Source organism: Oncorhynchus nerka, linkage group LG9b (assembly GCF_034236695.1).
Source record: "Oncorhynchus nerka isolate Pitt River linkage group LG9b, Oner_Uvic_2.0, whole genome shotgun sequence".
NCBI classification, from domain to species: domain Eukaryota; kingdom Metazoa; phylum Chordata; class Actinopteri; order Salmoniformes; family Salmonidae; genus Oncorhynchus; species Oncorhynchus nerka.
This window is the reverse complement of record NC_088424.1, coordinates 35,782,190-35,800,713: the sequence shown is the minus strand read 5'-3', so window position 1 is coordinate 35,800,713 and position 18,524 is coordinate 35,782,190. Positions and strand designations below refer to the sequence as shown.

The 18,524-nt window shown below is 42.6% G+C and overlaps 3 protein-coding genes across 6 annotated transcripts in view; 1 reads left to right on the top strand and 2 right to left on the bottom strand.

Annotated features, from left to right (window-relative positions):
- slc25a12 (solute carrier family 25 member 12) overlaps nucleotides 1-1,651 on the bottom strand; it is a 29,625-nt gene extending 27,974 nt beyond the window's left edge. The window contains exons 1-2 of one of the 2 annotated variants that reach the window (XM_029652520.2): nucleotides 1,383-1,651; nucleotides 566-619 (exon numbers count right to left, since the gene is read on the bottom strand). In XM_029652520.2, the coding sequence (XP_029508380.1) occupies nucleotides 566-619; nucleotides 1,383-1,394 (66 nt within the window). In that variant the 5' untranslated portion in view covers nucleotides 1,395-1,651. Of the gene's footprint in view, nucleotides 1-565; nucleotides 620-1,002; nucleotides 1,359-1,382 lie in introns of those variants that run through there. The other variant, XM_029652521.2, reaches the window with a different exon arrangement.
- A 6,584-nt stretch (nucleotides 1,652-8,235) lies between these two features.
- metap1d (methionyl aminopeptidase type 1D (mitochondrial)) lies at nucleotides 8,236-12,657 on the top strand. Of its 3 annotated transcripts, XR_003862573.2 has the most exons (10): nucleotides 8,236-8,327; nucleotides 9,274-9,419; nucleotides 9,810-9,959; nucleotides 10,055-10,246; nucleotides 10,322-10,485; nucleotides 10,590-10,687; nucleotides 10,951-10,998; nucleotides 11,601-11,679; nucleotides 11,777-11,931; nucleotides 12,225-12,657. XR_003862573.2 is itself a non-coding variant. In XM_029652514.2 (9 exons), the coding sequence occupies exons 1-9, from the start codon at nucleotides 8,288-8,290 to the stop codon at nucleotides 11,874-11,876; spliced, it is 1,017 nt and encodes a 338-aa protein (XP_029508374.2). In that variant the 5' UTR covers nucleotides 8,236-8,287; the 3' UTR covers nucleotides 11,877-12,097. The 3 variants fall into 3 exon arrangements, 2 of the variants coding, with proteins under 2 accessions (XP_029508374.2, XP_029508375.2); XM_029652514.2 differs by lacking the exon at nucleotides 12,225-12,657 and having other exon boundaries at nucleotides 11,777-12,097; XM_029652515.2 differs by lacking the exons at nucleotides 10,951-10,998; nucleotides 12,225-12,657 and having other exon boundaries at nucleotides 11,777-12,097.
- On the bottom strand, nucleotides 11,896-16,219 carry LOC115123190 (homeobox protein Dlx2b-like). The gene is made up of 3 exons (XM_029652517.2): nucleotides 14,699-16,219; nucleotides 13,321-13,505; nucleotides 11,896-13,082 (listed from the first exon to the last, which is right to left on the bottom strand). Exons 1-3 carry the CDS (start codon nucleotides 14,982-14,984, stop codon nucleotides 12,759-12,761), a joined length of 795 nt encoding a protein of 264 aa, XP_029508377.1. The 5' UTR covers nucleotides 14,985-16,219; the 3' UTR covers nucleotides 11,896-12,758.
- Between the last annotated feature and the right edge of the window lie 2,305 nt (nucleotides 16,220-18,524).

Here is an 18,524-nt window from a genome sequence, read left to right as displayed (position 1 = left end):
TTGCTACCAGCCGGGCACTCATGCCATGCCCATACATGTTACAGCCTGCCCTTCTCAGTCATTTAATGCATAGGGTGCATTAATACTCTATAGCCTCTTGTCCATGTAGAACAGTGGAAACACTTGAGATAAACCTTTCACCATTAATGTGTATGTTGTGTGTATTTTGGTATTTTATTAGGATTCATATTAGCTGTTGCAAAAACTGCAGCTACTCTTCTTAAGGTTCACACAAAACATGTAATAATACTGAACATTAATAGTCAAGAACAGCTCAAGGACAGAACTACATGAAGTGTGTGGGTTGGTCTTTAAAGAGCATGGTGACACAGCTCCCCACAAGATTCCCTCAAGCTAAATCATGACTTCAGTTCACCCTGGGGGGATTGTGACCCTAGATGTTTCCCCAAGGAACTCCGTTTCGTATCATCTTCCTGATGGCAGAGGTTAGGATTTAGGGAGGGTAGCTGATTCCAAGCTGAGATTGTGAGTCACTTTGCATATAAACTGTGCATAGTGATTATTTGAGGCAGGCTAAAGTTGAAGGACAAATAGTTGTTCTTACCTTCTGAAAGATAACCTTCAATTCGCTCGGGTCTGCCCGTTTGGTGGATTGCACCTGCCAAGCAATATGATTAAGATAAAAATGTTAAGGTAATGACTCGTTCTGCAGAAAAAACAAGTACACAGCGAATAGTTACATTTACATAATGTAAACGGTTAACTAACTAGCTGTTTGGTTTTGTCATCAATACTAGCTAGCTGACACTGGGATAAAGTGTGTCTCCTTGCAATTTGAAATGAAAAGATTCCAAAAGCAAAGAGGACTTGAAAGACTGCTATCCTACAAGACATATAATTATTGTCAAAACGAATGCTAATGCAAAGTATCACACCAACTGTTACTGCAGGTGAGTTGACCAGGAAACACTGCTACTGCTAACTAGCTAGCTACTGGCTTGTTAGCTACAGTAACGTTACTCAAAAGATGAAGACACAAACCCTTCTTCAAATGACTCGTTAGGTTTAAAACAGCAAAGAACAGAACGGATAAGAGGGTATTTAGACACACGATGGTACTTGAGTGATGCGGTTGTCATTATTGCACAATCTTGTGAGTTTGTAAATAGCTAGTATCGCAATGTTAATCAGATGTAGACGCTAGCCTTATCGCTAACTCCGCCTTGTGGATATTCATTCAAGGCCAGAGACCGGGCGTTACCGCAGTGATGCACGGAGCAATAAATGCCCTACACCCGACAAAAAGAGACTCAATTAATCCTTAAAACGATATAGTCATATACCCAATACAAAACAGATCAAACATGCAGACAACATTAAAAGCGATTTCTGAAACGTAAAGCAAGCGATGCCGAAGTCACCTTGACCGCCATGTTGGTTTTGACGTCACGTACAGTTAGCTGGCGCAGGCGCTTTCACTGCAGAATTCCCCCCAAAATAATTGAAAAGCAAACTCCGGTCTAATCTGAGACGGTTGTATCAACCCCACTATTCTAGTCTAGTGCGTGTCCCTCTGACTCTGTTCTAAACGTGGGTGTGTGTGTCTCTTCAGCTGTAGCGGTCGTGGTTCGAGCATTCCAAGGGTGATGTAAGGACACGTTTCTATTGCACAGTGTCTAAGCCTGAGTGAAAAGTGAAAACAGACTGGGTGTGTGTGTCTCTTCAGCTGTAGCGGTCGTGGTTCGAGCATTCCAAGGGTGATGTAAGGACACGTTTCTATTGCACAGTGTCTAAGCCTGAGTGAAAAGTGAAAAGTGACCAATCGAATAATTAACCTGGCCACACAAATACAGTAGCCTATTTGTGGGAGAACAAATATTGCATAGCATAATCGTGGGTAGTAGAGGTGCTGAGGGTGCTGCAGCACCCCCTGAAAAATCATATAAAAAATATATATATATATATATTCATATTTTTGATATTAATATTTTTGCACTGAGCCTTTAATTCTCCTGCAAACTACTTCCTATGTTGCATATACCAATATGATACACATCATTCAATCATTGAATGACCTGTAGGCTCTCTCAGAGGCTGAAAGTCACTCAACCTGATTGACTGGAAGAAAAAAACATGAAGCAGGAGTCTAAACCAATAACACACATCTTGTAATGTTATGTTAGGCCTAACTTGTGAAAGCCATTTCAACTAAAGGTTATGTTGACTAGTTTATTGATAGGGCCTAAATTCAAATGGCAAGTTTTCCTATCCCATTGTTCTCCAGGTTGAAATAAAAATTGGAAACCAAACCTATAAGCAATGTGTGTAAACATCCCCCCTTTTCGAAGATCTGAAATCAATTTAAAGCTGACACCCTTTTGCCAAGCCCAGGCCAGAACACAGAGTATGTGTGCCTTAAGTCTGCTGCAATCCAGTTAAGTGCTGAGGGCTTTAATGGGAACTGTCTCATGTGTAATGAGGAAAGAGGAGAATAGCCAACTGGGACACTCTATCTGCTCTGTCTTGTTTTCCTCTCTCTCTCTCTCTCTCTCAATTCAATTTCCACTTAAGGGGAAACATATGTTTACAGTGACACATAAAGTGAAATAGATAATAAACAAAAGTCAAATTAACAATAAAAAATTTACAGTAAACATTGCACTAACAAAAGTTCCAAAATAATACAAATATTTCAAATGTCATTACGTCTACATACAGTGTTGAATGCCGTGGCGGAGATCTTTGTGGGCTATACTCAGCCTGGTCTTGGTATGGTAAGTTGGTGGTTGAAGATATCCCTCTAGTGGTGTGGGGGCTGTGCTTTGGCAAAGTGGGTGGGGTTATATCCTTCCTGTTTGGCCCTGTCCGGGGGTATCATCGGATGGGGCCACAGTGTCTCCTGACCCCTCCTGTCTCAGCCTCCAGTATTTATGCTGCAGTAGTTTATATGTCGGGGAGCTAGGGTCAGTTTGTTATATCTGGAGTACTTCTCCTGTCTTATCCGGTGTCCTGTGTGAATTTAAGTATGCTCTCTCTAATTCTCTTTTCTTTCTTTCTTGCTCTCTCTCGGAGGACCTGAGCCCTATAACCATGCCTCAGGACTATCTGGCATGATGACTCCTTGCTGTCCCCAGTCCACCTAGCCTTGCTGCTGCTCAAGTTTCAACTGTTCTGCCTGCGGCTATGGAACCCTGACCTGTTCACCGGACATGCTACCTGTCCCAGACCTGCTGTTTTCAACTCTCTAGAGACAGCGGGAGCAGTAGACATACTCTTAATGATCGGTTATGAAAAGCCAACTGACCTTTACTCCTGAGGTGCTGACTTGCTGCACCCTTGACAACTATTTACAACTACTGTGATTATTATTATTTGACCGTGCTGGTCATTTATGAACATTTGAACATCTTGGCCATGTTCTGTTATAATCTCCACCCGGCACAGCCAGAAGAGGACTGGCCACCCTTCATAGCCTGCTTTCTCTCTAGGTTCTGGCCTTTCTAGGGAGATGTTCCTAGCCACTGTGCTTCTACATTGCATGCTGTTTTGAATTTTAGGATGGGTTTCTGTACAGCACTTGTGTGACATCAGCTGATGTAAAAAGGGCTATATATTTGAGATTCTTCAAAGTAGGCCCCCTTTGCCTTGATGACAGCTTTGCACACTCTTGACATTCTCTCAACCAGCTTCACCTGAAATGCTTTTCCAACAGTCTTGAAGGAGTTCCCACATATGCTGAGCACTTGTTGGCTGCTCTTCCCTCAGTTTGTGGTCCAACTCATTCCAAACCATCTCAATTGGGTTGAGGTCGGGTGATTGTGGAGACCAGGTCATCTGATGCAGTACTCCATCCCTCTCATTTTTGGTCAAATAGCCCTTACACAGCCTGGTGGTGTGTTGGGCCACTGTCCTGTTGAACAAATGATAGTCCCACTAAGCGCAAACCAGATGAGATGGCATATCGATGCAGAATGCTGTGGAGACATGCTAGTTAAGTGTGCCTTGAATTCTAAATAAATCACAGACAGTGTCACCAGCAACGCACCATCACACCTCCTCTTCCATGCTTCACGGTGGGAACCATACATGCGGAGGCCATCCGTTCACCTACTCTGCATCTCACAAAGACTGCTGCTGTTGGAAAGAAAAAACTCCAAATTGGACTCATCAGACCAAAGGACAGATTTCCACCGGTCTAATGTCCATTGTTCATGTTTCTTGGCCCAAGCCAGTCTCTTATTATTATTGGTGTCCTTTAGTAGTGGTTTGTTTGCAGCAATTAGACCATGAAGGCCTGATTCACACAATATCCTCTGAACAGTTGATGATGAGATGTGTCAGTTACTTGAACTCTGAGAAGCATTTATTTGGGCTGCAATCTGAGGTGGAGTTAACTCTAATGAACTTATCCTGAACTTATCCTGCAGCAGAGGTAACTCTGGGTCTTCCTTTCCTGTGGCGGTCCTCATGAGAGCCAGTTTCATCACAGCACTTGATGGTTTTTGCGACTGCACTTGAAGAAAATGTAAAAGTTCTTGAAATGTTCCGTATTGACTGACTTTTATGTCTTAAAGTAATGATGAACTGTTGTTTTCTCTTTGCTTATTTGATCTGTTCTTGCCATAAAATGGACTTGATCTTTTACCAAATAGGGCTATCTTCTGTATACCACCCCTACCTTGTCACAACACAACTGATTGACTCAAACGGATTAAGAAGTTCATAAATTATTTTAAGAAGGCACACTTGTTAACTGAAATGCATTCCAGGAGCTTCCTCATAAAGCTGGTTGAGAGAAATATAAGAGTGTGCAAAGCTGTCATCTGTGACGACCCTCCCACTCTGTCTGCCGTATTCTCTCTGTTATTTCCTTATTAGGATGCTGGTGGGCGGAGTTGGGAGGGTCGTCAGATACATGGGAAACACCTGGGCCCGGTGTCTCCCAGGATAAATACACCACTTCCCCATTCATGGAGGAGACTCTCTCCATGCAGACACCCTCTGTAGATTGTGTTGTGGTTCTTGGTGGCCGTTTGTTTGTTTGTTTGTTTGTTTGTTTGTTTGTTTGTTTGTTTGTTTGTTTGTTTGTTTGTTTGTTTGTTTGTTTGTTTGCTTTGGCACCTTTCATCACCCTGCATTATCACATTCATGCATGCAAAACACTCACTTACACTACTGATTACTGATTACACACACCATTGTCTATTATACTTAGTTGCTTTAGGTAATAAATACATATTTTGCTACTCATTATCTCCACGTTGTCTCCCTTTGTTACGGGCTTTGAGCCGGTTCGTGACACATCAAGGCAAAGGGTGGCTACTTTGAAGAATATGAAATATAAAATACATTTTGTTTTGTTTAACACTTTTTGGGTTACTACATGATTCCATGTGTTATTTCATAGTTTTGATGTCTTCACTATTATTCTACAATGTAGAAAATAGTAAAAATAAAGAGAACCACAGCAGTGTCTCGCTGGTCTGGTGATCTGTTGCTCCTGTGTGAGGTGTTGTGGCTGTGGTTGAGGGCAATGTCCTTTAGAGTCCTGGTGAAGGTGGGCACTGCTGCCTTGTATAGGTGGACCTGGTCATAGAGGCTGTTCAAGTCCAGGGTGGAGTGGTGGGCCAGGTAAACTTGTGGTTTTGAGGCACGACCGCGGGAAATACTTGCGTTTACCCGCTGTATGGTAGCAGGGTGGAAGTCTTTTCATGGTAGCAGGGTGGAGATAACCACTTGTGCGTTGGGGAAAGTAGAAGAAGCTTTTTCAATCACTCCCTTGAGTGCCGTGGCCTGCCTTTCCTGCTGTGCTCTCAGGTTGTTTGTGCCTGTGTGAATTATGTGGCTGGATGACCTGGTTGGTCCTCAGACAAAAGGTCTAGGACGGGCTGGTTATTTGGACACTAGAGTTTCTACAGTATGTGTTTGGGAAAAAATATATGTTCTTGTATATATTTCCCATTTGAGTCCATCTCTCTCTCTCAAGGCCATAGCTAGCTAGGGTCTGAGTTTAGTCATCTGTTAGCAGACATTTTTGGGGGGGAGTTTTAAAGTGAATTTCCTGCATATTTTTACTGTTGAATAAAAGGCTCATCAGTTGCTCCTTTATAATACCAGAGACCAGTACACCCTACTGGACAAAAACCTTGCAGCACCTGGAATTCCCAGACAGTCTCCAATCCAAGTATTTACCAGGCCTGACCTTGTTAAGCTTCTGACATCGGACGAGATTGGGCGTATTCAGGCTGGTAAGGCCGTAAGCGAAGGAACGCGCACTCTATAAAAAGCTGATGAGCCTCTGGAATAGATTGTAGGCTTTACAAGTGGGATGCACTGTTGAGCGCTAAATCCCGAGGGGTTTGTGCTGATTGTACAGAGATTGTGACAGCTGGTTAAATAGCGTCCCTTGACAAGGCAAGAACAAGAAGTATGTCAGGAGAAATACAGTATTATTGTAAGGAGACTTATACTTGGAATACGGAGGAGTGGAGGAAAAAAAGAGAGGCAGAGGAGGTCTAAGAGAGAGAGGGAGGAAGAGGGTGAGCTTGAGTCGGTTAAAAATAGCAGAAAAAAGGGAGATGGTTTGTTAAAGAAGAATGGTAGAAAGTGTAAGCAGAGTGAGTTTAAGACAGGAGGAGAAATGGAAGTGAATGAGGGCGAAGTATCGGAGGTGGTAGGTGTGGTGAAGTTCTTGGAGCCTGAGGCTTGCAACAAGGGTTAGGATAAAGATGAGTCTCTGACAGTAGGAGTGAAGTTTTAGGAAAGAACTGACCTTTGCCTTCTGGCTGATTCCTTTGTGGTTTCAGGGTGGGTGAAAACCGAGTTGGGTGCTGTGGAATCGTTGAGGGTAACCAGAAGAGATCTTGTGATAATTGTTTGTGTTTCTGCTGGTCAGAGGGAGTCAGGAACTCAGTGTTAAACAAATGGGGAAAGGAGATTTGAACTGTGTTGCTGTCAAGAAAAGTGTGCCATTGAAAGGAGTGATCACTGGGGTAGGGGTAAATGTCAAAGCTGACCAACTGAAGGGGAAGATTCACGGTGTTTGTGATGTTTGGTGCGACGCAGACAGGGTGGCCTGAGTGAGGAAACAGAAGAGTCATTGTCTGTTCTTTTGAGTTTTGATGTTGAGTCTTTGCCCAACAAAGTGATGTTAGGATATATAAGTTATCCTGTATGAGCTTTGTGACGAATACATTACGTTGTTACAGGTGTCACGCTAATAGGCATGTGGCAGCAGTGTGTAGGAGGGAGGTTCCTAGGCATGAGAAGTGTGCAGAAGGGCATGAGACAAAGGAATTTCTAGCATTGGGGAAAGTAGTAGTATTGCAGGGGTGCCCATGGAGCTGGGGATCAGACATGTCCCGTGTGAGAGAGGCAGGTTGAGGTTTCCAGGGTTAGAGTAGTGCAGAAGTTGTCATATGCAGAGGTAGTGAAAAAAGTAGAGGAAGATGGGTCAAGAGGGAGGGATCCTGAGAGGAGTGGTGTGCAGTAGTAGATCTGTACCAGTACAGAGGGAGGGGTCCTGAGAGGAGTGGTGTGAGTAGTAGATCTGTACCAGTACAGAGGGAGGGGTCCTGAGAGGAGTGGTGTGAGTAGTATATCTGTACCAGTACAGAGGGGTCCTGAGAGGAGTGGTGTGAGTAGTAGATCTGTACCAGTACAGAGGGAGGGATCCTGAGAGGAGTGTTGTGAGTAGTAGATCTGTACCAGTACAGAGGGAGGGGTCCTGAGAGGAGTGGTGTGAGTAGTATATCTGTACCAGTACAGAGGGATAAACCAACAAGTGATATATGTTTCAGTAAGGTTGGATTTTTGGCATTTATAGAAATGGTTATCAACTGTACTGCAGTCGGAGAAAAGAGAGTTTGTGGTGGCAGCTGCAGAGATGTATTTGAGGTATTTGTGTGTGTGAGATTTGACATCAGAAGAGTTACAGGGTGTGTTAAGTGGTGGTGCCCCATCCTTTTTTTTTGTGAGTATAGTATTAGATGGTAGGGTATTTGTAAAATTCAAGGTATAAGGGAATTTTACTCCAGTCCAGTAGGTGGCGATAATGCAACATTTTGTTGGATGCCAACCGCCATTAAATCTCCTCAAATAAGAAGGAATAGATCGTATTTCTCTCAAAGATATTCAGTATTTGATTGGTCAGTACATTCGACTGGGAGATGGACTGAAAAAATGGCAGTTCCCAAAGAAAAAAAAAAATATATATATATATATATGTGTGTGTTTGCTTGTCTTCAACATCATTTTATGGCCCTGAGTGTATCTATGCAAATCCAATCCATGACGTAAAGTAATGTGATCCTCCACTACAAACAATATGGCGGCGCCCGGTGGTGCTAAACTTCTATCAGGAGCAGGTAAGAATTCGCGAATAAGTCAATAATCAGATAACCACCAACATATGTTGATCCGAAGATGGCGAATGAGCGACATGAAAACAATGCTTCTAATAGAACTTCAAATAAATAGATGACAACCTCTGAGAAGCACTGATCAGAGGACGCTTGTTTCATAACGTGAGGTTGTCAGCTGTAATCTATATTGACAGTTGTGTAATTGAAATTAAACTACATGTCTCATTTGGATATACTTTAGACCTATGGGATTGGCAGGTTTGACGGCCTGTCAGGTGGGTGCTGTCTTTGGCGGATGCAAACAAACGTGGGGCGCCTGTCGTGTCTGCACCTTGCAGAAGTGGCCCTTGACGAAAGCTCTAGGATTAGTACTCTAACCTTTGCCATTAGGGTGGAAACCAGATGTACTATCCTTAGATCAGTTCCTGGGCAGAGCTGACATTTGCAAATGTTGTCTCAATTTGCTTTGAGTTGATTAATATAGGCGTTTACATGTCATATTGAGTCAAATCAATCAGTGTCAAAGTCACCTGATTTTCACGTGACTGATCAATTAGTTAAGCAGCCGGCAGACCATGAGTGGATGAGCTAATATTTAAAGATATTACTTTCTATTAGAACCCTCTCAGAGAGTCTATAATGGAATGACTGTCTGTAGTCCAGAGTCATATAGATGTCTGGCGTGTCATAGTTATATTTTGACTACATTAAACCTTATTGGCTAATAATATTATCTTCGCCCTGTAATTGGTGGGAGTGTACCACTGAAATACTCCACAAAGACCCACAAGCAGTACTATTAGGTGATCATGTACTAGAGGAGAGCTGTTTTTGTGAGTGTGTTTAAAGTAAAAAAGTGATACTGTTTAGCAATTTTCATAATGGCAATCTAGGTGTTTTGTTTCCTTTTCAGTCTGATTTATCTGTATGTGTGTCGGTCTCTTTCCAGGATTGGGGGGTTTTCTCCAGAAGGGGTGTGGCTCACCCTGGGGTGTCCAATCCCAGCAGCACCGACAGTTCTTCTGGAGGAAGTGGAAGATCTCTCGCAGTGTAGTCAGACCGGCTGTCGTCAGACCAGCCTACTCAGTGCCCAAGGTAGGTACAGTATGTACTCAATATCCCACAATGCATCACATATCTCGCTCTGCCAGTCACTGCCCAAGTTACAATGGATCACTTACCTCAAACATTGGGCGCGTTCAACATTGCAGCTGACTTGAATAGCGAGTCGAGACTTACTGATCTACAAATCACTTTGCATCATGAATAACTACTCAATATGATTTGTAGATCAGTCAGTCAATCACAATTTACCCAGGATATTTACCCAGGATATATCAGTTTTGATGCTCTCAAACTTGTGATGCAATAAAATGACTGTCCTCTCCCCCCTTCCCCATCTCACTCTTCCCCCTCCTTTTCTCTCTTCCTCCCTCGCTCTCCCTTTCTGTCTCTCTCTTTCTCTGTCTGTCTGTCTGTCTGTAGCATATCCTGAGGCCTGACTATGTGAACAGTGGTCAGGTCCCAGACTGGCCAGACTACATAGAGATCAAAGACCAGGAGCAGATCCAGGGCCTGACCAGAGCCTGCCAGCTAGCCAGACAGATACTGCTGCTGGCCGGACGCAGTCTCAAGGTGTGTGTGTGTGTTATAGCGAGTAAGAGAGTGTGTCTGTCTGTTTGCTGACATTCCAAATTAATAACGTCATAGCTTTTACCTCTGACCCCCAGATTGGCATGATGACAGACGAGATAGATTTTATTGTCCACCAGGAGACGATTCGTCACAACGCGTACCCCTCTCCCCTGAGATATGGGGGGTTCCCCAAATCAGTCTGCACCTCTGTCAATAATGTGGTCTGCCATGGCATACCTGACACCCGACAACTGCAAGATGGCGACATTATCAACGTTGATGTGACTGTGAGTTTTACCCCCCTTCACATACACACACGATCCACTGTTCCACATTCCTTACCACCCCAACCCCTTCATCAGGTCTATCTGGAGGGTTACCATGGTGACACTTCAGAGACGTTCCTGATTGGCTGTGTGGACGAGGTGGGGCGAAAGCTAGTGAAGACAGCCAGGAAGTGTAGAGATGAGGCCATTGCTGCCTGTAAACCTGGGGCTCCACTGTGTGTTATAGGTAACACTATCAGGTACACACACACACACACACACACACACACACACACACACACACACACACACACACAACCCCTTTGTTGTTTTGTATAATCTACTGGCCCTCTTCCTTCTACAGTGAAATAGCCCATTCCAATGGTTTCCATGTGTGTCCCTACTTCATTGGGCATGGCATAGGCTCCTACTTCCATTGCCATCCTGAGATCTGGCACCATGGTAAGAGTTGGTATCTCACAGCAATCCTACAGTTTTATATGGTCCACTCATTCACCATTACCTAGAGTTAGGGTTGCAAAATTACAGGAACTTTTAATAAACTCTCTGGTTTTCCTGAAATCCCAGTTGAAGGAATAAGCAGGAAATCCAGACTCCAACCTGGATTTCTGCAAAACTGGGGAATTTATTGAAAGTTCCAGGAATTTTGCAACCCTACCTACAGTATATTGGACCTAAATATCACTTTGTCATTTATCTGACAGCTAATGCCAATGATATGACCATGGATGAAGGGATGGCCTTCACTATAGGTCAGTTACATGTCCAATGTCTGTCAGTGTATGTTAAAGGAAAACTCCACCCTAAAACGATCTTTTAGTATTTGTTTCATTAGTCCAATGTTGATATAGTCCCAAAATGTTTAGCAGCAGTCAACTTTCAAGATATATAACTTTCAAAATACAGACATAAAGCCAGTATGATGAATTTTGCATCTTATGATGAATATCTAGCTGCAGGTGTGTTAAAGGGATACTTCAGGATTTTTCCTTATTTCACCTTTATTTATTTAACTAGGCAAGTCGGTTAAGAACAAATTCTTATTTTCAATGACGGCCTAGGAACAGTGGTTAACTGCCTTGTTCAGGGGCAGAAAGACAGATTTGACCTTGTCAGCATGGGGATTCGATCTTGCAACCTTTCGGTTACAAGTCCAACACTTTAACCACTAGGCTACCTACATAGTTTTTATGTCTCTACATCCAGTATGAAGGAAGTTAGAGGTAGAGCCAATGCTAACTAGTGTTAGCGCAATGACTGGAAGTCTACTAGCATGCTAGCAGATACCCATAGACTTCCAGTCATTGTGCCAAAATCCCGAAGTATCCCTTTAATGTTAAATCTGTGTATGCAGAGCCCATATTGATGGAAGGATCGTCAGAGTTCAGAATCCTGAAGGACAAGTGGACAGCAGTGTCTGCAGACGACAAGAGGTAGGCCACTTACAGCCTACATACGACTGACATAAAGAGTTGTAGCCCAAAGTGTCACTGATACCCCGGATTAACCTGTATGTGTGTGTGTGTTCAGGTCAGCCCAGTTTGAACACACAGTAGTCATCACCTCTGACGGTGTGGATATTCTCACCAAACTACCCAAGGAGGATGAGCCATCGCCAATAGGAGTCTAATCACTCTTTTCAGATCAGCTGTTCACACCCCAGTCACATCAACATCTATGAAGAGGTAAAACACCAAACTGACCCAGGGTTAGCACCACAGAGAGACTAGAAAAACTGGGCACTGATATTGACTCAAATGAGACTGCACTAGTGCATTATTTTGTATGACTTCTGTGTAGAAAACATGTTTTATTATTTAAATAAAGCTTTAGTTCACGTTTAATTAGAAACAGTGTCTATCTTTGAGTCATTAGCATATCATATTTTACCTTTTCACTTTTTTTGTCTGACAAAATATTAGCAAACAATATGTGGTCATTGCAATGTTACTTTAACACATTTGACTTTATGTTTCAGGAAATCAAATGAATTCTGATCTGGGGAGCACATTCTTCTCTGATTGACGGCATCATAAGATTATCTTGTGTTAACGTTGTTAGGACTGCAAGGTTTGCAGAGTATCATACGTCCGCTGGACTGATTATGTCATGATGTTATTGATGCTGCGTTGTTTGGCTGCATGTGTGACGTATTCAGCCCTACTAATAGTCTCTGATCACATCAACCTCCAGCTCTACATTGTTAGTAACTTATTTAGTTTTTCCTCTAGACCAATTAGATTCCGTGCTTTAGGTATTTCCACTAATTCTATTGAAGCGATGCCTTTTAAGTTCCTTAGGCCACATTCTTGTCATATGTACAATATGGCACATTTATTACACAATATTCAATATCAATGTTATTCTCAAACATACAGGTATTTGTTGAAATAAACTGGTCATAAACTGTTTATCTGCTAAATAAAAATTGCTCATATTCCTGCCAGGTGAAAGCAGAGTCCACACATAGATTTTCCCATTAGCAGGTTTTCATTATCTTTAGTCCTGTATATCAATAAATTGAACCCACATCAACTGAAGGATTCTGTGGCTGATATAGTACTGGACTCTGCTGGGAGAGTGCCACAGAGTCTGTTACTGAGTACCAGGAGTAGTTACTGTAAAAGGATGGGTTGCTTGGAGGGATACAGTTCTGCTCACTGCTTGAGCCTCCTGTCTCGGTAATACCATGGGGGGCCCAGTGCACCGTTGTAGCCTGGGGAGAGCTGCTGGACCTAGGGGAGTCGCACGGGGTCTCCGGCTGTTCCAGTGGCATCTGGCCGTTTCTACATAGCTTCTTCAACTTTGAGCGACGGTTCTGGAACCAAATCTTCACCTGGGAGAGGAAGTATAGATGGTGTTTGAAATTCCAGTCGTACAAGCACACTGCTACCTCCAGACAAGTGCCTTACTACTCCAGACCTCTTGGCAGAAAGCGTAGTGCACTTGTATACAATACAATGCACTTACTGTACATATGAAATACATTTAGCATATAATGAAAATAATAATATTTGAAATCATAAATGATTATCATTGAAGTCCATCATGGTCAGAAAATGAACATGGTGCACCTGTGTCTGTGTGAGTCCCAGTGAAGCGGCCAGCTCCGCACGCTCAGGTAGCGCCAGATACTGCCTCGTTCGGAACCTGCACTGGAGCGCGCACAGCTGCAGGCTGGAGTAGATGGTTCTGGGCTTCCGGACTTTCTTTTGTTTTCCCTTTACCATTCGGACTTCTGGCTCCTTCTCCTCTTTCTCTGAGAAAATGTGTATGACCATTAATAGTAGTACTATCATTGATTAACACAATGCATCCTGTAATATGATTCAAACAAAACCTGGCATAAAGAGCCAACACAATGTTTCTGAAAAGTACAGTAATGACCAAATGATGGGTTTAGTTATAAAAGGAGAGTATTACATGTTTGCATACACATTTGGATTTGCATACCTGCACATAATTGATACATACACATTTAACCAAGATAAAATTAGTTTTACATTGGATATTCTGTTTTCTCTCGTCAATAGCCATTGGACCAAGCATGCCATGGTGATTCTTCAATGGCTCTTACACAAAGCATGCCATCACTATGAAAATTATGTGGCACTCTCTTTTGCCTTCAGACCAGCCTCAATTCGTTAGGGCATGGACTACAAGGTGTAAAACGTGTTCCATAGGGATGCTGGCCCATGTTGACTCCAATGCTTCCCACACTTGAGTCAAGTTGGCTGGATGTCCTTTGGGTGGTGGACCATTCTTGAAAAACCCAGTAGCGTTGCAGTTCCTGACACACTCAAACCAGTGCACCTGGCACCTACTACCATACCCGGTTCAAAGGCACTTAAATATTTTGTCTTGCCCATTCACCCTCTGAATGGCACATGCACACAATCCATGTCTCCATTATCTCAAGGCTTAAAAATCCTTCTTCAACCTGTCTCTTCCCTTTCATCTACACTGATTAAAGTGGATTTAACAAATGACATCAATAAGGGATTATAGTATTCACCAGGATTCACCTGGTCAGTCTGTGTCATGGAAAGAGCATAATGTTTTGTATGCTCAGTGTATTCTTCATCAGGGAGGATGGACAAAAATCCACCGCTTTTTCTTTTGTTCAAATTATTATTCAAACATTTTTTTTGGGGGGTCTTGAATAGCTCTTAAACAAAGCGTGCCATGACTATGAAAATGATATATACTGAATCAGGGGAGGATTGAGAAAAATCCACTTTTTATCTGATTCAGAATATAACATTTTCATAGTCATGGCACGCTTGGTTCAATAGCTATTGATGAAATAAAACACAATTTCCACCAAATATCCAATATCAAACTACTTTTACCTCGGTCCACACTTAGGAGCAGACAAATAGTGGCATTCAATCAAGGGCACAGCCACATTCGAATCAACAAATAGTGAAGTACTGTGATAATGTTACCCACCTGTGTCCGTGGTGAGAGGTGAAGAGCCCATATAAGATCCGTAACAACCGTAAGAGGTGGGGAACCCAAACTCATACATCCCGGGACCGTAGAGACCGTTATTCCCATTATATTCCAGAAAAGAATGAGAGTCAAACTTCAACTGGCCATGCGGTGGATCCGAGCAGTGTCCGGTTGGTTGGTTAGGGAAGAAGTTGCATCCTGTAGCCCTTGAAATGGGTAAGATTTGAGATTCCTTTGAGTCGTGCATGGTGTAGTGAATCGAGGTAGTCTGAGTTGATTGCATAGCTGTGTCAGCAGTCTGTAAAACTCCAGTTATGGCACCATAACGCTATGGAGACCTGCAAACAACTGCCGAAATTATTTTAGGATAATATTTCTATTCCATTCTATTCTAAAAGTAGTTCTCCAAGGTAATTGTCCACTGTCTAAGTCTCCAATGATTGCATACAGGTGGCAAATTATGATCAAATAGCCCACTGTTATTATGAGAGTTGTCAATAAATGAACCATTTATCTGTTTCTACTCCATAGCCTAGATATGTTGGAGTGGTGTCATCTCCTATTCAAGCCATGGAATGACTGAAGCTTCAGGTGTCTGCTCCTCTGGATGAGACGGTCTGGTGTGACGTGAACCAGGAGACTGATGGGTGGGCAAGAAGCCAAAGAAAAATCCCCTTGACTGTGACACCTTGTACACCTTAATACCAATTCATGTTATCATGATTCAATACCTTTATTATACAATCTGTTATTATGACAAAGGTTTTATATATTTTGTAGTTTTTTTTGTTTTGTTATAACTTTTTCACTTGCAAAGAATGTTGTAAGCTTTTGGATATTTGTTTCGCCCTCAGTGCGCTCAACTCGCACTCACCTTCGGATCAGCGAGAGGTTATGGCGCCATCTGGGGGTCTTTGTGTGATGTTGCTACAACCCGGCAGACATACCAATAGTCTACTCCACCTTACACACTTCATAATTACCAATGGCGCCAGTGCTCACCCACACAGGCGAGCAAAACAACCATTAAGGCTGACTGAGGTGACTGGGGGTATATTTACACTGTCTATGTGTGCCCACCACGCATTAAGGCTTACCTCTGACTCCACTGTAAATATAAATCATGATCTTGAGACTACAGCAGCAGCTGCAAGTGGGCTATAGGCTAGGCTGTGTCTCAATAGTCTGAAGTTGCTTCCTCTCCTTCATCTGCCTTGATCTGAAAACACAGGCTAGTTGAAAGCGCACCATGAATATTTCATCACCTGTCCATATGAAGACTATCAATATGGACCCCTCCATTTCCTTCACATTAGTGTTGAGTCATGGGGGACATTTTACTGTACTTGATAACCACATGGCCACTAGATGGCCTTGCACGGCTCTTTATGTACAGCCTGTAGCCTTAGTAATAACAGTATCCCTGTATGCATAAAAGCCAAGGCCCTTCACCATCATGTCACGAGCTTTATGATACTTGTGGTAGTGCACTAGCTATATTTCCGCAGGGTCGCTGGTTCAAACCCAGCTCTGGCTGTCGCCACAGTGTGTTGTTTAGGAGGAAGATAAACACAAACATAACATTTACTGCTATTACATTGTCAAAGTAATGTAAGCCACACTGATGCCTCAATGGAAATGTCTAATTATGAAATGTTAGACACTTTAGTTGTATTGTTCTGTAGTCGTAGTGTTCTTAGTTTTTACATTTGTGTTGCTGCACTTGTCTATTGGTGTTCAGTATTATTTCATGTTTTGTGTGGACCCCAGGAAGAGTAGCTGCTGCTTATTCAACAGCAAATGGGATCTGAATAAAGTCATGAATCATAAAATGCCATTTCAAATCAAGGTTTACAGTTATCAAGAAACACCAAGAATATTTTGCAGGGCAAATTCCTGGAATAGTTGAGAGGCAGTTGGTGCATTCTTCATCCGTTTGTATGTATTTGATAATTAAGTATTTTTAAATGAATTACCTATTCAATATTTGATCAAAGAACAGCTGACTGGGTGTGATGTGAAAGTTTTGCTTTGACCTGGTATAGACAATCCATACAGTACATTTATAGTATCCCTATAGTACAGTGTTGTGTAAAATAACTCCACTTTGAGGCTATTGTAGCCAGACTTAAACATTTGAGAGAAACTCCTTGCCCCCTGGGTGTGGTTGTACCTAGTGCCAGTGTGCCAGTCACGAGGGTGTGTTCTTCCTGTGGGAATGGCAGGATCAAAGGAAGTAGGTATATTGCTCATTTGTCCTCTCTGTGCAGATTCACTCATCTCAATATCGTAGGGATCCCTGCTTCTTCACCTGCATTGTTTGCTCTCTGGGGTTTTAGGCTCGGTTTCTGTATTTCACTGATTGATTTGGTCATGCTCAGTTAACTGTAAATTAGGTGATTTATAGAACAGATGATCAGATTTATCTAGGTGGCACCTTGCTAAGGAGAAGCAGAATTCCCTTCTGCTGAAAAGACAGGATGAACAAAGAAGGAGTGAAGTGGATGATTAAGTAGATAATATGAATACATATCAGATGTTGCTGATGTTTCAGCATTGCCTGTCTCAAAAGAAGCTTTAATCCAACTGTGTCAGCTGATGCAATGCTCGTTGAAACAGTTTAGAACAAACTTCCTGAACCGCTGTACAATAGCAAGACATTATTTTCATACTTATTATATTTTCTGGGCAATCAACCTGGTCTCATAGACTTGATGTAACTTTTTAAACGTAAATCTGGTACACTCAAATTAGTATGATATGTTACGTTTGGTATAGTTAGATAAAACAGAAGGTGACTTAATAAGGCAAATTAAAACCAAATCAAAATGTTATTTCTAACATGCGCTGAATACAACCTTACCGTGAATTGGTTACTTATAATCCCTTAACCAACAATGCAGTTTTAAGAAAATATTTACTAAATAAACTAAAGTAAAAAATGTTTTAAAGTAAAGTAAAACAAAATAACAATAATAGGGCTATATCAGTACCAAGTCAATGTGGGGGGGTACAGGTTAGTCGAGGTAATTTTTACATGTCGGTAGGGGTAAAGTGACTATGCATAGGAGGGGTGCGTCACTTGAGTGGGTTGAGTCACTGATGTGATCTTCCTGTCTGGGTTGGCGCCCCCCCCCCTTGGGTTGTGCCGTGGCGGAGATATTTGTGGGCTATACTCGGCCTTGTCTCAGGATGATAAGTTGGTGGTTGAAGATATCCCTCTAACGGTGTGGGGGCTGTGCTTTGGCAAAGTGGGTGGGGTTATATCCTTCCTGTTTGGCCCTGTCCAGGGGTATCATCGGTTGGGGCCACAGTGTCTCCTGACCCCTCCTGTCTCAGCCTCCAGTATTTATGCTGCAGTAGTTTATGTGTCAGGGGGCTAGGGTCAGTTTGTTATATCTGGAGTACTTCTCCTGTCTTATCCGGTGTCCTGTGTGAATTTAAGTATGCTCTCTCTAATTCTCTCTTTCTTTCTCTCTACCTGGACTACCTGGCATGATGACTCCTTGCTGTCCCCAGTCCACCTGACCATGCTGCTGCTCCAGTTTCAACTGTTCTGCCTGTGATTATTATTATTTGACCATGCTGGTCATTTATGAACATTTGAACATCTTGGCCATGTTCTGTTATAATCTCCACCCGGCACAGTCAGAAGAGGACTGGCCACTCCTCATAGCCTGGTTCCTCTCTAGGTTTCTTCCTAGGTTTTGGCCTTTCTAGGGAGTTTTTCCTAGCCACCGTGCTTCTACACCTGCATTGCTTGCTGTTTGGGGGTTTAGGCTGGGTTTCTGTACAGCACTTTGAGATATCAGCTGAGGTACGA

What these genes read in the sequence shown, in the direction of transcription:
- metap1d (XM_029652514.2), top strand. Translation starts at nt 8,288, where the DNA reads ATGGCGGCGCCCGGTGGTGCTAAACTTCTATCAGGAGCAG. An exon ending in TAAACTTCTATCAGGAGCAG is followed by an intron (nt 8,328 to 9,273) that starts GTAAGAATTCGC and finishes GTCTCTTTCCAG; the next exon opens with GATTGGGGGGTTTTCTCCAG. An exon ending in GTGTCTGCAGACGACAAGAG is followed by an intron (nt 11,680 to 11,776) that starts GTAGGCCACTTA and finishes GTGTGTGTTCAG; the next exon opens with GTCAGCCCAGTTTGAACACA.
- LOC115123190 (XM_029652517.2), bottom strand. Translation starts at nt 14,984, where the DNA reads ATGCAATCAACTCAGACTACCTCGATTCACTACACCATGCACGACTCA. An exon ending in ACCTCTCACCACGGACACAG is followed by an intron (nt 13,506 to 14,698) that starts GTGGGTAACATT and finishes ACATTTTCTCAG; the next exon opens with AGAAAGAGGAGAAGGAGCCA. An exon ending in TGGGACTCACACAGACACAG is followed by an intron (nt 13,083 to 13,320) that starts GTGCACCATGTT and finishes TTCCTCTCCCAG; the next exon opens with GTGAAGATTTGGTTCCAGAA.